General features: G+C 42.3%; 1 protein-coding gene across 1 annotated transcript; it reads right to left on the bottom strand.

Moving 5' to 3' along the window:
- Positions 1 to 5,325: 5,325 nt before the first annotated feature.
- On the bottom strand, positions 5,326 to 8,771 carry LOC138894208 (uncharacterized). Its single transcript, XM_070178890.1, has 4 exons — positions 8,552 to 8,771; positions 8,056 to 8,503; positions 5,542 to 5,675; positions 5,326 to 5,396 (listed from the first exon to the last, which is right to left on the bottom strand). The coding sequence occupies exons 1-4, from the start codon at positions 8,769 to 8,771 to the stop codon at positions 5,326 to 5,328; spliced, it is 873 nt and encodes a 290-aa protein (XP_070034991.1).
- Positions 8,772 to 11,606: the final 2,835 nt, after the last annotated feature.

Genomic DNA, 11,606 nt, shown 5'->3' on the forward strand with positions numbered 1-11,606 from the left:
ATGGCGAAATGAAGTGAAATTGAGCCAAACCCTCATTTTAAAAGAACACACTGCCCAACGACCTTTCGCACCTGCGGTCCCTTAGCCGCTTCTGCGGCTCCGCACCTGCGGAAATCCCCATCGCATGTGCGGTTTCCACTAGACCAAGCCAAGTTCGCTTATGCGGACAAAATACCACACCTGCGGCCTCGCTTTTGCGGCTACTCTTCCGCTTTTGCGGAAAATCCCCCAACACAAAGCCTCGCACCTACGGAAACATACCTCGCTTCTGCGGCATCGCAGGTGCGAGATTCCTCCGCTTCTGCGCCTTCACCCACTTCTACGCCCAGGGTTCTGCTCCTGTGCTTGCGCAGGTGCGGCCAAAGCTCCGCACCTGTGGCCCTTCTCATGGCTGACATTTCTTTGCTTCTTTGACTCCTGGGCTGCTTCTGCGGTCTCGCACCTGCGACCCTTTCCAAGCAGGTGCGATTGCACCAGATCCCAGTTGCCTCAACACTTCTCCCAAGTCCAAACTCGATCCGTTTTCAATCCGATTCGCACCCGAGGCCCCTGGGACCCCGACCAAATATACCAACATGTCCCAAAATACAATGCAAACTTAGTCAAAGTCTTAAACCACGTCAAACAACATCAAAATCCTGAATCGCGCCTTGAATCAAACTTATAAATTTCCAGATTTCCAAATTCAATATCTTGTGTCGAAATATACCAAATCAATCCAGAATGACTTCAAATTTCACACACGAGTCATAAATGACATAAAGAAGATATTCCAAGGCTCGAAATCCCAAACGGACATCGATACCATTAAAATCCACTTCAAGTCAGACTTAAGAATTTCTTAAACTTTTAAAATACCAACCTTCCATAATAAGTGTTGAAATGCTCCCGGGTGATCCGATACTCAGCCCGAACATACGCCCAAGTCCGAAATCATCATACGAATCTATTGAAACCTTCAAATCCCGATTCCAAGGCCATTTACTCAAAAAGTCAAATCTTAGCTAATTCTTCCAACTTAAAACTTCCGAAATTATAATTTTCTTTCCAAATCAACTCCGAACTTCCCGAAGTTCAATTTCGACCACAAGTACAAGTCATAATACCTGAAGAGAAGTTACTCAAGGCCTCAAACCACTGAACGACGCGCTAGAGCTCCAAAATGACCGGTCGGGTCGTTATACAAGTTGTAGATAAATTGTAGATTTTGACTGAATTTATATTATATTTTATAAAAAGCTTAAGTTACTTTATATAAATAGGAAAACTTAGACAAACCGGGTAAATATTTTAAAATTTCTTATATATACGAAAAAGTTTCATTTTTCTTTCTCACTTTTTTTGGGCCCAAAATTGCTAAGACATGATTTAATGGCTTATGGGAGAGGGGTGGGGGGTGGGGTCGAGGGCCTTTATAGCATTTTAAAAATTTATGAGCTAGATATTAAAGTATATCAATTCTTATTTTCCTCACTCTCGCGCTTCATCTCTCTCTCTCTCTCTCTCCCCCTCCCCCCCCCCCCCCCCCCAAGATTTGTACCATCGACCCACTCCACCACGTTGGTTTTCGATAGTTACAAACCAAAATCATGCGACAATAGACTCTCTCTCTCCTCATATAAACCCTCCATCGCATTGTATTTATTCAGAATCATCAATTATAGGTAAATCCTAAATTTCTTTTTCTTTTCTTTTCTTAAAACATTGATTTTGGGGTTGAAGATAGAATTTTTAAGTGAGCTGCGTGTGCATTTGCTATTTGTATTTAGTTGATGGATATTGTTCCTTGTTCGGCTACCTTTGGGCTCTATTTTTTCAACTGTCATCGTTATTGCGGCCTAATGTATACTAATAAACCTATGATCGATTACTATCTGCTTTTAGCTGTTTGTTGGAACTGGGTTTAATTTTCTTATTCCAAGTCGATACTTCAAATTATAAACCGTGATATTAATTATTTGAATGTTGTAAACACGAGAAACAAAATGATTCTTGCTAAGCAGCATTATGATCCAAAAAAAATCGCAACAAAGAAAGCAACTACAGAGCTTTCAAAGCTTGCCACTAGGAAAGCAATTGCCAAGCCTTTAAAGTATGCTACCAGGAAATGAAAAGATGCTCCAAAAATTATTAGTAGGAAATATAATGCAAATAGTTCTAAAGCTTCCACTAGTAAAGTAAATACTGAGGTTTCTAAGCATGATAACAGAAAATAAAATAAAGAGCCATCAAAACCTGCACACAGGTAAAAAATAAAATAAAGTTCTAGAGTAGTTGACGAGAATGCCCCTGCAAGTAAAAACCTATAGCAAGGTATTTGATGTTAGAGGGAGTTGATGAGAAGAAGGAAAAGTGTGGACATGAATGTAGCACAATCAAAGGAAGCCTGTTGTCACGACCCCAAATTCTCTCCGTAGGATGTCGTGACGGCACCTAGTCTTTAAGACTAGGTAAGCCTAACAACATGCGAAAACATTAAATAAAAGCTTAGAATTTCAAAACTCCAACAATTTCATAAATAAAATCTGTAAACTCAATACGTACACCTCCCCAAAACCTGATGAGATATAAGTCACAAGCTCTTAGTACAATGCTGAACAATCCTATACATCACTGTCTATAAAAGTGAAATGAAATAAAGAAGAACAGGATAGAAGGGGACTCCGAGACCTACGGACGCGGGCAGGTGTACCTTGAAGTCTCCAAATGCAACTCAGCGCACTAGTGCCGGAACTGGTAAGATGTACATGGATCTGCACAAAAGCATGTGTAGAAGCGTAGTATGAGTATACCACAACGATACCCAGTAAGTGCCAAGCCTAACCTTGGTAGAGTAGTGACGAGGTCAGGTCAAGGCCCTACTAGAGATAATAAGATACAAGACGAAAGATATAACGATACAATGATAATGACAAAGGAAATTAAACAAATAAGGAATTTACGGAAAGTTAACAATACATAACCAAGATAGTTAATACAATACGGAAGGAAACAAAGATTTACACGTTAAGAAACAAACAACCAAGGCAAATGCAACAAATAAAGAAACATCAACATGGGCCACTACCGAGGTACCGTCTCGTAGTCCCAAATTATGAAAAGTAACTCACAGTCTTTTTCTTATACCACTGCGGGAGCCTTTACATTTAGTTTTGAAAATCATTGTCCCGAAATAGCACCTCGCGTTTTAGCCCACCTTCTCACACCGCATGACTTCTAGTAGTTCCCCTACTAGCCACGCGTATCAAGCCCACCTTATCTCACCGTATGCGTTTCAACACCCAGACCTTATACCACCGCATGCGTATCAATAGTAACAACAACACGACAGAAATCTCGTGCAAACCTCAAGTGACCAATATCACACTTGCCAGAAAAAGCCAACAATAACAAAATTTCATAAGAAGGAGCCCACGACTCAACCACAATGTACACAAAGTCTTAACAATAGCAACCAGAGAGTAACTCAATAAATGATATTTCACAACTTACACTTTGCCTCAATAGAAACCACGGCCTTTGCAACTCAATACCAAACTTAACAACAAGATATTCCAAGGATAGCAAATTTCAAGTAAAGAATCCCACAGTTAAATAATGGATACAGAATTAAAGAAAACCAAGTAATTCAAGTAAACATGTAGGACAAGTTTCAAATAAGATATAAGACAAGTAGACATGTGAAATTAGACTAAGTTCTGTGACCACAACATGTTAAAGTAACTCAATTAAAGCATGAAAGAAAACTACATAGCTAAAAACCGGAAATTTCACATTTAGCTTGTGTACGCACTCGTCACCTTATGTACATGACTTTCACATATCACAATTATCACAACAATACCAAATCCTAAGGGGAATTTTCCCCCCACAAGCTTAGACAAGTCACTTACCTCAAACCACGCTAAATCAACCAACTAGAAGGCCTTTCTCTCGATTTTCCAACTGCGAATGACTCGAATCTAGCCAAAATAATTTTATACTATAAATATAACTATAGAAAACTAATTTAAACAATGAAATTACGATCTTTGCAAAGAATTGAAAAATCGACCCAAAAGGTCACCCCGGGCCCGTATCTCGGAATCCGATGATAGTTACAAAATCCAAACACCCATTCAACCACGAGTCCAACCATACCAAAATTACTCAAATCCGATACAAAAATCTCACTCAAATCCCCAAAATTCGGCCTAAGAAGTTTTCTCCATTTCCCTAAAATTTTCAACCAAAATCACTAATTAAATGATAAAATCAAGGATATATTCATATAATTTAACCAAATCCGAGTTAGAATCACTTACCCCAATCAATTTCTTGAAAAACCCATAAATAATTGCCACAAACCGAGCTATCTAGGTCCACAAATGAAAAATGAGATGAAACCCTCATTTATATAGTACCACATCTAATCTCCCAAAGTGCTGACCGTACATTTTTTGTGTGGTCCGCACTTCCAAGTTTCGCGACCGCGATCCAAATTGTGCGGCCTCACTTCCGTAGTAACTGCACTACCCGTATTCGATAAATTGATCATAACCTTTTGTACAAATATCTAAATGAAGAACGGTTTTATTTTCTAGAAACTAGACTCAAAGGGCTGCAACTTTTATTTTTGGATCATCTCTAAATTCCTTATAGATTAAAAGATATAAGCTTCCGAAGTCAGATTATCAAACCTGCGTATTTTCCCCTATGGTCCGCACATTTTCCACTACCTTCGCACTCAGGGAGTTTGCGGCCGCACATGAGGCTTTGCCTCAACAGTCCCAAATATGCCCTCCGCGCTCCAGCTGCTCCAAAACAATCATCAAAGTGCCGAAATGCCCAAACTTGTTCAAAAGTCACCTGAAACACACCTGAGGTCCCTGGGACCCCATCCCAACATACCAACAAGTCCTAAAATACGATAAAACTTAGTCGAGTTCTCAAATCACATCAAACAATATCAAAAACATGAATCGCAACAGAAATTCAAGCCTATGAACTATGAACTTCCAAATTTTGAAAACGTCGATTCATACCAAAACAACTCCGATTGACACCAAATTTTGCACACAAGTTATAAATGATATTACGGACCTATTCCAACTTCCGGAATCGGGATCCGACCCCGATATTAAGAAAGTCAACTAATGGTCAAATTTCCCAAAAATTTTCCATTTCTAACTTTCGCCAAATCGTTCCGAAACGACTTACGGACCTCCAAATCAACATTCGGACACGCCCCTAGGACCAAAATCACCATACGGAGCTATTGGAACCATCAAAACTCCATTCCGGAGTCATCTTCGCACAAGTGAAACTACGATCAACTCCTATGACTTAAACTTCCAACTTAGGGACTATGTGTCCCATATCACTCCAAAACTCTTCCAAACTCGACACTAAGCACCCTGTTAAGTCACGTAACCACAATATAATATAAAGGGAGCATAAATTAGGGGATCAAGGCTAAAATACTCAAAATGATCGACCGGGTCGTTACATCCTCCCCCTCTTAAAACAAACGTTCGTCCTCGAACGAGTATATCGACATACCTGAAGTGGTGAAAAGATGAGGATAACGGCTACGCATATCATGCTTGGTCTCCCTACTCGCCTTCTCAACTGGCTGACCCCTCCATTGAACCTTCATTGAAGCAATGTTCTTCGACCTCAACTTTTGAACCTGCCTGTCCAAAATGGTCACTGGATCGTCTATATAAGATAAATCCTTGTCCAATTGGACTGAGCTGAAATCCAACACATGAGACTAATCGCCTTGATACTTTTGGAGCATAGAAACATAGAATACTGGATGAACTACAGCTAGACTAGGTGGTAGTGCAAGTCTGTAAGCCACCTCTCCAACCCTCTCAAGAATCTCAAAAGGTTTGATATACCTAGGGCTCAGCTTGCCCTTCTTCCCGAACCTCATAACACCCTTCATGGGCGAAATCCGGAGTAATACTCGCTCCCCAACCATGAATGAAACGTCGCGAACCTTCCAATTCGCATAAATCTTCTATCTGGATTGGGCTATATGAAATCGATCTTGAATCAATTTAACCTTTTCCAAAGCATCCTGATCCAAGTCTATACCCAATAAGTAGTCACCACTGGAATGAAATGAGCTGACTTGATAAACCTATCCACAATCACCCAAACTGCATCAAACTTCCTCAGAGTCTGTGGGAGCCTAACAACAATATCCATAGTAATTCGCTCCTATTTCCACTATGGGATCTCTAACCTCTGAAGCAATCCACCAGGCCACTGATGCTCATACTTCACCTGCTAATAGTTTAGGCACCGAGCTACATATTCCACTATGTTCTTCTTCATCCTCCTCCACCAATAGTGCTGCCTCAAGTCCTGATACATCTTTACGTCACCCGGATGAATAGAGTACCGCAAATTGTGAGCCTCCTGGAGAATAAACTCACGCAAGCCATCTACATTGGGCACACATAGCCTGTCCTGCATCCGTAATACACCGTCATCCCAAATAGTGACCTCCTTGGCATCACCGTGTTAAACTGTGTCCTTGAGGACAAGCAGATAGGGGTCGTCGTACTGACGCTCTCTGATATGATCATAAAGAGAAGACAGAGAAACCACATAAGCCAAAACTCGGCTCGACTCAGAAGCATCCAATCTAACAAACTGGTTGGCCAAGGTCTGAACATCCAAGGCTAATGGCCTCTCTGCTACCGGTAGATATGCTAAACTGCCCAAGCTCTTCGCCTAGCGACTCAAGGCATCGACCACCACATTGGCCTTCCCGGGATGATATAGAATGGTGATATCATAGTCCTTAAGAAACTCTAACCACCTTTACTTCTGTAAGTTAAGATCCTTTTTTTTGAACATATACTGTAGACTCCGGTGGTCGGTGTAGACCTCATAAGGGACACCGTACAAATAATGTCGCCAGATCTTCAAAACATGAGCAATAGCTGCTAACTCGAGGTCGTGGACGCGATAGTTATTCTCATGCACCTTCAGCTATCTAGAAGCATAAGGAATCACCCTACTGTCCTGCATCAACACCATGCCAAGACCACTACGAGACGCATCACAGTACATAGTACAAGATCTCGAACCCGAGGGTAACACCAACACTGGGGTTGTAGTCAAAGATGTCTTGAGCTTTTGAAAGCTCTCCTCACACTCCTCAGTCCACCTGAATGGAGCACAGTTTTGGGTCAATCTGGTCATAGGCACTGCAATAGACGAAAAACCCTCTACAAATCGACGGTAATACCCCGCCAAACCAAGAAAACTCCGGATCTCCATAGCTGAAGACGATTTGGGCCAACTCTGCACTGCTTCAATCTTCTTTGGATCTACCTTGATCCCCTCACTCGACACTACATGACCCAAAAATGCCACCAAATCAAGCCATAATTCACACTTCAAAAATTTTGCATATAACTTCTTTTCTCTCAAAGTCTGAAGCACAGTCCTCAGGTGCTGGTCATGATCCTCCTGGCTCCGGGAGTACACCAGAATCTCGTCAATAAACACAAAGATGAATGAGTCATGATAGGGCCTGAATACACTGTTCATCAAGTGCTTGAATGCTGCTGGGGCGTTGGTCAGCCCAAAAGACATTACAAGGAATTCGTAATGACCATACCGAGTTCTAAAGGCAGTCTTCGGGATATATGGCTCCTGAATCTTCAACTGATGATATTCTGAATGCAAGTTAGTCTTGAAGAATAATATAGAACCCTGTAGCTGATCAAATAAGACATCAATACATGGCAATGGATACCTGTACTTCACTGTAACCTTGTTCAACTAGCGATAATCAATGCAAATGCGCATAGAACTATCCTTCTTCTTTACAAACAAGATCGGAGTACCCCAAGGTGATACACTAGGTCGAATGAAACCCTTATTAAGAAACTCCAATAACTGCTCCTTTAGCTCCTTCAACTCTTGTAGGGCCATAGATATGGAGGAATAGAAACGGGCTGAGTGCCCAATAACAAATTAATACCAAAGTTGATATCCCTGTCGGGCAGCATGCCCGAAAGATCCATCGGGAATACATCTGGATAATACCTCACTACTAGAACTGAATCGACGGTAGAAGTATCAACACTGACATCTCTTGCATATGCTAGATACGCATCACACCCCTTCTCAACCATCCACTGAGCCTTTAGGAATGAGATAACCATACTAGGAACATAATCTAAAGTACCCCTCCATTCTAACTGTGGCAGACCTAGCATAGCCAACGTCATCGTCTTGGCATGACAATCAATAATAGCATGATAGGGTGACAACCAGTCCATGCCCAAGATAACATCAAAATCTACCATACTGAGCAACAATAAGTCGGCTCTAGTTTCAAAACCACTAAGAACAACCAAACACAACCGATACATATGGTCAACAACGAGGGAATCTCCCACGGGTGTGGATACATAGACGGGATAACTCAAGGAATCACGAGATGTACCCAAATATGGAGAAAAGTAAGATGACACATAAGAATAAGTGGAGCCTGGATCAAATAATACTGATGCATCTCTATGATAGACCAGAACAATACCTGTGATGACTAAGTCAGATGCAACTGCCTCCATCATAGCAAGAAGAGCATAATATCTGGCCTGGCCTCTCCCTCTAGGGCGACCCCTACCTACCCAACCTCTATCTCTAGCTGTCTGTGAAGGTGGAGTGGCAACTGGTGCGACGACCATGGACTGAGAAGCCTGAGGACCCGATGGAATACGCAGAGCCTGAGTAGTCGGTGGAGGTACACCCCTCATGAGTCTGGGGCAATCCCTCACCATATGACATGTCACAATACTCAAAACAAGCTCTTGGAGGATATGGCTACTGTGGCTGGCTTGGGCCTGATCGGCTGGACTGACTACTGAAAGCACCCCGTGAAAGAGGTGCACTAGATAATGGTGTTGCATAATAGGGAGCCTGAGGCCTAGGAGTGGCCGGAATACTTCTGGAGGCTGGAAGTACTAAATGAATAAGGCGACTCACATAGCCCCTACTATGACAAGCTGCAACTGGGGCACGAGTACCAGTATATGTGACAGAATCTCGAGGCCTCTTGTCCTCCCTCTCCTCTCTCGCCCGGGTCCACATACCCTCCAATATCCTAGCGATCCCCACTACCTCCTGGTATGCGATGTCCATCTCTAACTCTCGGGCTATTAGGGGTGGGCGTCGGTCGATTAGTATGAAAGTACGATTCAGTTTATCGATTTTTGGTTTTGTAATATTAATAACCAAACCAAACCAAACCAAAGAATTTATGGTTCGGTGCGGTTTTTTCAAGGTTCGGTTTGGTTATTTTCTGTTTAGTTTTTCAGTTATTAACGGTTCAAGATTTTTATATCCGATGTAGACTACAGATATTTACCCTCTGCAATTGGCAGATATATTAAATTTGATTGATATTATTGTATCGATGAGATTTTGGATTAGATTTACATAGCATTCTTTTCACTTGCTTTCTTTATGTCATCTGCGGCTCTTGCATTTTGTAAGCACAAATTTTTATTGTAGCGTTCACTATTTCTAGTTGGCAGTTTGGCACTCTCAAAATGAACTCTCTAGTTGTTTTCTTTGATCAAGAACGAAAGTCAGTGTTAGCATTTAAGCAGAAGCTGATTACACTAAATTGTTTCTGTTCACTAAATAATGAAGTAGCTCTTCTGAGATTTTTTACCTTGGAGACTACAAAGCTTGCACAAGCTTGGTTTCTCTTTAGATTTAGGTGAAAGCCTCTTCTTTATTCCTCTAGGTATATCATGATATTGAACACATGCCTTGACATCAGTTTAACCTCTAGTTACCTCATTCATTTGTAAACGTTATGTGCTATATATTCAATGTTTTAATCATCAGTAATGGTTTCTTATCCAGATTGATATACCTTTCACTCATTTACACTTCAAGCCCGTTTACTAAATCAAAGAAGTTTCTTATCCAGGTTATGCCTCAAAGAGAGTCACAAAAATGGCGAGGCAAAGAATGAAGAATTGCCCCGACAAACCAATGCCTAACTATCCCTTTGGATGTATTGCACGCTGCAAACTGTATATACTGCAGAAGCAACAATAAGAAGATATATTTTCAAAATAATAAGAAGAAGGAGGAGCGACAAGGGAAAACTAAAAAGGAACTCAGAAGAAGGAGGTAACCACTAACTTGAGGAAGAAGGATGAGCGACGGAAGAGGAAGAAGCGTCACATCGGTCGGCACAAAGGAGGAAGGAAGTCGGGACTCAAGAAGTCAAGAACCCTATTAGAACTAAACAATTTCTAATTTCTAAGGAAAGGAAGTAACGTAAGTCTGTTGGCTTGTAGGTATTTAGGTAATGGTATTGTGTAAATTGGGTTTCAGATGGGTATTGGGTAAATTGGGTTTCAGATTGGTATTGGGTAAATTACTAAATTGGGCTAAAATGTTGGTGGCCAGGTGTTGAGCCCATATGTTCAAACCTATTTTTCTCAACTCATACCCAAAACTTCGGTTTTTCGATTTAATCGAAAATCGAAACACCAAAACCGTTAACCGCAATGAATACCGAAATTTAATAATTTATAAACCGCACACCGACCGAATAACCGATTAACTCGACACTAAAAAATCAAAATTTACGGTTCGGTTGGGTTTTTTTGGTTCGGCCGGTATTATGCCCACCCTTACGGACCATGCTAAATCTGATATCGGGGTTGAGCGCCTTGATAAATCGATGGACTCGCTCTCTAACAGTAGCAACTAAGGCTGGTGCATGCCTAGCCAAACCACTAAACCGGACCGCATACTCCGACACGGTCATAGAACCCTGGCGCAACTGCTCAAACTCTGCGCGCCATGTATCTCTGAGACTCTGGGGAACAAACTCTCTCAAGAACATATCCGAGAACCAAGTCCAAGTGACCGAAGCTGCCTCCGCTGGACTACATAACTCATATGCTCGCCACCACGGATAAGCCGCTCCCTTAAGCTGGAATGTAGTGAAAGCAACCCCACTAGACTCCACAATACCCATAGTACGGAGGATACAGTGGCACTCATCAAGAAAAACCTGGGCATTCTCTGAAGCCAAGCCACTGAAAGTAGGAGGATGGTACTTCTTGTACCTCTCAAGCCAGAGCTACTCCCTCTCAGTAGTTGTTGCCTTAGCCTTGGGTTGAACTGGGGCAACCGGCTACACTGGTATGACTTTTGGGACCTGGTCAACCTGGACCCGTTGCTTTGGGGTGCGGGCGGCGGGAGTCTGTGCTCCTCCCCCAACCTGAGATGTGGTAGGAGCAAGTGGGATCAACCCTGTGTGAGCTAAAGTGCCGAACAAGCTCAGAAACTGGGCGAGGGTCTCGTGGAGTGCTGGGGCAGTAACAGGTGTCTCGGGTGCCTGCTCTCCAACTGGAGCTACTGGTGGCTCCTTTGTAGTAGCTCGTGTAGGTGCTTTGGCCGCACCATGTAGACATCCTCGGCCTCTACCCCGACCTCGACCTTGACCTCTCGCGGTTCTAGCATGGGGCGTGGGTGTCTGGTCATCCCATCCGGCTGTGCGTGTCCTCACCATCTGTGAGAGAATAGAAAGACATAAGTTTAGAATCCCGAAATCAAAAATT

This window comes from Nicotiana tomentosiformis, chromosome 6 (assembly GCF_000390325.3).
Source record: "Nicotiana tomentosiformis chromosome 6, ASM39032v3, whole genome shotgun sequence".
NCBI classification, from domain to species: Eukaryota; Viridiplantae; Streptophyta; class Magnoliopsida; order Solanales; family Solanaceae; genus Nicotiana; species Nicotiana tomentosiformis.

Coding starts and splice junctions, on each gene's coding strand:
- LOC138894208 (XM_070178890.1), bottom strand. CDS start 8,771: ATGAGGGGTGTACCTCCACCGACTACTCAGGCTCTGCGTATTCCATCG. Junction 8,504..8,551: donor ATCTGACTTAGTCATCACAG/GTATTGTTCTGG, acceptor TATTTGATCCAG/GCTCCACTTATTCTTATGTG. Junction 5,397..5,541: donor TCATCTTTTCACCACTTCAG/GTATGTCGATAT, acceptor GTGACTTAACAG/GGTGCTTAGTGTCGAGTTTG.